General features: G+C 41.4%; 1 protein-coding gene across 1 annotated transcript; it reads right to left on the minus strand.

The window, feature by feature from the left end:
- Nucleotides 1-2989: 2989 nt before the first annotated feature.
- On the minus strand, nucleotides 2990-5415 carry LOC149267476 (uncharacterized). The gene is made up of 2 exons (XM_089433228.1): nucleotides 3322-5415; nucleotides 2990-3154 (listed from the first exon to the last, which is right to left on the minus strand). The coding sequence occupies exon 1, from the start codon at nucleotides 5251-5253 to the stop codon at nucleotides 3412-3414; it is 1842 nt and encodes a 613-aa protein (XP_089289354.1). The 5' UTR covers nucleotides 5254-5415; the 3' UTR covers nucleotides 2990-3154; nucleotides 3322-3411.
- Between the last annotated feature and the right edge of the window lie 301 nt (nucleotides 5416-5716).

Here is a 5716-nt window from a genome sequence, read left to right on the forward strand (position 1 = left end):
TGAGGTAACATGGCTCAATCAACGGCAGGGGCAGCAAGGAAGGGCAAGAATGTCATGGGTAGAGATGCTCTTCCTCCCCCAATATCATCAGAGTCTGCTGCAAGTAATATTGAGGGAAGAGGAGTTAAAGACAATGAAAAATATCCATTGTGGAAATATGTCGCAAGAGAGGATGGGTCAAACAGCAAGGGAAAGGGAGGAGGCAATGTGCAATGGAAATGCGGCTTTTGTAACATTTCTTTCACAAGCACATATCACCGTGTGAGAGCACATTTGTTGGCTATACCTGGTAAGGGGATTGGAGCTTGTAAAGATATTCCTAAACAAAAGAGAAAAGAATTGGAAAAGGAGGCCCATGTTGGTATGGAACATGTGGCACTGGCTTCAAAATCAAAAGCACCCAAGGGCAAGAATGAAGACCCCCTTCCATTTTTGAGGAAAGCCACCTCCAAATTTCCATTTGAGAGTTCTACTTCTACTGGGGGACAAGCATTAAAAAGAAGATCACTTGGTCCAATGGACAGGATTTTCCAAAAAGAGAGACGGGACGAGCTTGATCTCACCATTGCCTTCTTTTTCTATCAAAACTTCATATCATTTAATGTTGCACGTTCACCTTTATTTGTTGAGATGTGCCGAGCTCTAACTCAAGGGGCTCCAGCAGGGTATGTGCCTCCTGGGTCAGAGAAGCTGAGAACCACATTGTTGACGAAGGCAAAAAAAGAGGTGCAAAAAATGCTCGAGCCTATTAAGGCATCATGGCCAACATCTGGGGTTAGCATTGTTTCTGATGGATGGACAGATCCAGCACGACACCCAATCATCAACTTCATGGTGTCTTCCTTGAATGGTCCAGTTTTCCTGAAAGCAGTGGATACACTTGGCGAATACAAGGATGCACAATTTATGGGTGAGTTATTTATTAGAGTTATTGAAGAGGTAGGTGTTGATTCTTGTGTGCAAATCATTACAGATAATGCACCTGTTTGCAAGGCGGTTGGCATGATTGTGGAAGCTAAATATCCACAAGTGTTTTGGACACCTTGCATTGTCCATTCATTGAACTTAGCACTGAAATCCATTGCTTCTGATGTGCTTTGGATTGGAAGCATTATTGAGGATGCAAGACATATCCGTAACTTTGTGCAAAATCATACAAATGCCCTCACTATCTACAAGGAGTACAACAATCTATCATTGTTGAAGATTGCTGATACACGGTTTGCATCTTCATTCATGATGTTGAAGAGGTTGAGGGAGGTCAAGACTGCTCTTGGGTCCATGGTTATTTCTGAGTTTTGGTCTTTTTGGAGAAAGACAGATCAGGCAGCCTCTAAAAGAGTGAAGGACACGGTACTAGATGATGCTTGGTGGGAGAGGGTAGATCTAATTATTCGGATCATGGACCCTATCATCTCTTTGCTTCGAGTTGCAGATACAGACAAACCCATCCTAGGAGAGGTTTATGAGGGATGGGATTCCATGATTGAGTCTGTGAGGAGCATTATTCTACAGAGTGAGTGCCCCCCGTATGAGACATCACCAGAGGCCTTCTACGATACCATACATGATATTCTTGTCCGTAGATGGGACAAGAATTGTACACCTTTACATTGTTTGGCTCACTCATTGAACCCCAAATACTACAGCCATGAGTGGCTGAATGGTGGACCTTCCCGCAGATTCCCTCCTCACATGGATGGTGAAATCTCACAGGGGAGGAAAGAGGCGCTTCAGCGGATTTATCAGGATAGTGCATTGCTTGCTGAGGTGGAGGATTCCTTTGCAGAGTTTTCCACTGGCACTGGTCGGTTTGCAGGTTATGATGTGATTAGAGACAGGGGGCTTAAGAAGCCCTACTCTTGGTGGGCATATCATGGGGCAACAAGCCGTCCTCTTCAGCAGTTAGCCATGAGGCTCCTCTCTCAGGTGACTTCATCCTCTTGTTGCGAGAGGAATTGGAGCACATATGGGAATTTGCATACTGTGAAGAAGAACAGGCTTGAGCAGTCCAGGGCAGAGACAATGGTGTATGTGCACACCAACCTTCGTCTTATTTACAGGCAGAGGGAAGAGTGGTTGAGGGGAAAGACAAAGATGTGGGATGTCTTTCCTGAAGATATGGGTCTGGACACCACTGTTGAGTTGGCATTGGCCAACATGGATCTCGGTGATCCAGTGCTAGACCCTATTAGTTTTGATGACTCAACCTCCATACCAACAGATGCAGAGGCGACTATGGATACAGGGGAGGAGGAGGATGCAGAGGAGAGCAGTGGGGACCATGATGATGGGGACAGTGATGCTGATTCTGATGCTGATTGATGCCTTGAGGGCCTGAGGCTTGTATACCTATAGTTGTTTTATATTTTCTATTTCTATTTGCCATTGGCATTGCACCAACACTACCTATGTAACAGATTTTGATTTGATGACTTAATGAGAAAACTACAGTTGTCAGTGTGTTTATCTTACTATCTTAGTATCTTGTAGTTGTAAGTTGTCTTTCAGTTATGAATTATGAATCATGATTTAAATTTTTAATAGATTTATCATTTATCATTTATGTGACCAGTACCACTGACATTTATTTGAATTTTGTATGTACTATGCATGCTAATAGCTATAGATGAAGATCTATGTTTGAAATCAATAAATTTGTATCATTAATTAAAATTTGTGTAAGAAATATGCTAATAACTAATTTTTAAGATATATAACGTGTCCTAACGTGTCTTGTTCCGGGGGTCAGCGTGTCCCGAATCCGACACCACGAATCCCGAATCCTACGTGTCCCGAATCCCCGTGTCAGGTGACTTAGAAGGAGATACTGGTCAGACCAACATATATATTCCTGTTTCATAACTCACGAGGAAGCATTTCAGTCTACTTATTGTATTTTAGGGATTTTAAGGGATTACTGTCTGTGTGCATGAAATAGATCTGTTTCTGAGAGAAGTTGCTGAACTAGTGCAATACCAAAAGATGCTTTAAACAAAAGCACTCAAGAGCTGCGATATTGATATTCCATAGCCCAACTGTCCCCATGGTCATATACATGTGGTGAACACCGAAAATCATACCTTTTGCAAATCCCGTTGGGCTCATACTCAACTTACCGGCAAATCATGTAATAGAATGGTGTCTACCACACCTACAAACCCCATAAAGCCTGATCAGAAGATGATCATAATGAAACTGTAAACACAAAATGAGAATATGACAAGGCAAATAGTTCCCAGACAGGAGAAATTAATCAACCCACCACTACATGTTGATTATAAGAGAATGGGCAAAGAATAAAGCATCAATTGACCTTACCAAGAGACTTTGCACCCAGCTGCCAATAACCTCTTATATTCCTTCAGTGGCAGAAGTTGACCTAACCATGGACAGAAGCTTCTAGACCTTTTATTCTATCAATTGAACAATCTTGTCCGACACACCTGTATCTGAACATAAATCCATGAGAAAGATACCCTTATCTTTTGGGAATTTAACGCCCCACCTGACCAAGTCGTTTACGAATATTTCCAAGTCAGCATACTTGTGTGCTCTAACTAAGACAATGGCTATAGTACCAGCAGTAACACCATCAGGCTGAAGCCCTGAATCCTTAAATTCATCGATATAAGAAAGGGCACGATCTAACAGACCGACTGACATAGAGGCACTTATTAAGGTCGAGTATATAGCATTGTTAGGTTGTAATTGAGACATTCTCATCTCTAAAAGAAGATCGCGGGCTCGATTCAATCTACCTGCTTTGCCCATAACATCAATGAGGACAGAATAAGCATCCACACTTACATTACACCCATTTTGTTTCATTGACTGGAAAATTCTCATTACATCCTCCAGTCTTCCCAGATTCCCATACAAAGTCATCATATACAGGTAAGCTTCCTCGCGCTTCAAAGAACCTTTACTGCCCATTTCTTTGAAGAGATTTTCAGCAGAATTCTGCATTTCTGCCTTGCAGAAAACACAAAGCATGGCCAAATCAATTGACTCGTCAGTAACCCGATCCAGCCTTTTTACAGTATTATAAACCTTAATGGCCTCTTCAATCAATCCTGCTTTCACACTAGCGTGAATAACTCTAGCATAATCCACATCACCGATTTTTACTCGAGATTCCTGCATCAACCCCAATATTTCAATAGCCCGCAAAGGTAAATTTCTATCAGTGAAGGCTTTGATCAACTGGGAGAAATCATCTGGGTTTGTAAGGCTTCCATCTCTAACCATCGAATCCACCTCATTCACCATATTTTCTTTCAGATACGCCCTCGTTAAATCCCCTGACGAACGGTCATCTGCCTTGAACCCCAAAAACATCATCTCTTTAAAAATAGCCGAGGCAACCTTCACCTGTCCAGCACTTGCCACTACACTCAGTAATAGATTATAGGCATCTTCAGTCGGGAGTATCCTATTATTCTCCATTTCAATGAATATTTTCATTGCTTCCTTTGCATTGCCCATGTTTTTATAAATCCTGAGAATATTATAATATGTTTCTGAACTGAAACTAATCCTTTCTGCCCTCATTTTATCTAAAAGTGAGATTGCTTTGTCATAAAACCCCTGATTCAAGCACGCATTAATGATGAAATTATAATTTTCCACCTCCCGAGTCCCCGTAAGTTTCATGAGATTATAACAGATGTCGGCGAGCTCCATATCCACAGGCAAAAACGAGCTAAAGAACATGCTATAATCCTTTGCTACGAATTTCAGGTCTCGTTTCCTCATTTCCTCAAAATAAAACTTTATTTTGTAGGGTTTAGGGTTTAAGGACCTGACCTGGGTGTCGATGAGCGCTGCGTACAGAACCTCTCGAGGCTCGAACCCGATCTGTGCTTTCAGAAAACGGTAAAAATCGTATACCATTAACGGATCTCCGATTTTTGAGATCAGTAGAGCAGCCTGTGCAGAGGAGATTTTCTCGGGGGAATTTTTCAGCAGTTGGAGGGCTTGTTGAATTTGGGCGTCCTCCGTACTTCCAGCGAGAAGCTTGAGGAATCGCCCTGCTGCTTGCCGGCCTTTCCTGGAGGGCCCTTTTATTGCGGTTTTAGCGGCGCTGTCCCCTTCTGTAGAGGGTACATTCTGGGGTTTAGAGGGATAGATTGCCAGATTTTTGTATATGGTTAAGGCCGGCAGCAGTAATGCAATGCGACTGCCATTGTGGCTTGGAGGTGCTACTGAGAGCTTCAGAAGTTGCATTAATCCATTGATTTTGGCAGCCATGATGGATCATATTTCGTAGCTTATCCCAAATGCTTCCTAATCCATTTTGAAATTGACACGATGAATTCATATTTCAAACCCTCGTTTGTAATAAAGAATGAAAGTCCCCGCTTTCATGCGGCTAAATGGCGTTAGAGGGTTCGGTTGCTTTACCACATTGTTTGTGCGTGTTACATGGAGTTTTCGATGCTACTATCAATGAGACAGTTTTTAATTTTTTTAAACGTTTCTCTAAAATTTAGTAGGGATGTGTTGGAAATATATGTTTGAGTTTCGGGAAAAAAAATTAAGAATGGGTTTAAGTATTTATTGAAAACGTTTCTCTGAAATTTAGTATGCATGTGTTGGAATTATATGTTTGAGTTTTGGAAAAAATAAATAAGTTAAGAATGAGTTTTAGTATTGATAGGTTAAAAATATAGTTTAAATTATAAGAAACTAATTTTTATTTTTTTTAATTTAA

Source organism: Pinus tabuliformis, chromosome 6 (genome assembly GCF_031772625.1).
Source record: "Pinus tabuliformis cultivar Carrire ecotype Pingquan chromosome 6, CPIR1, whole genome shotgun sequence".
Lineage (NCBI taxonomy): Eukaryota > Viridiplantae > Streptophyta > Pinopsida > Pinales > Pinaceae > Pinus > Pinus tabuliformis.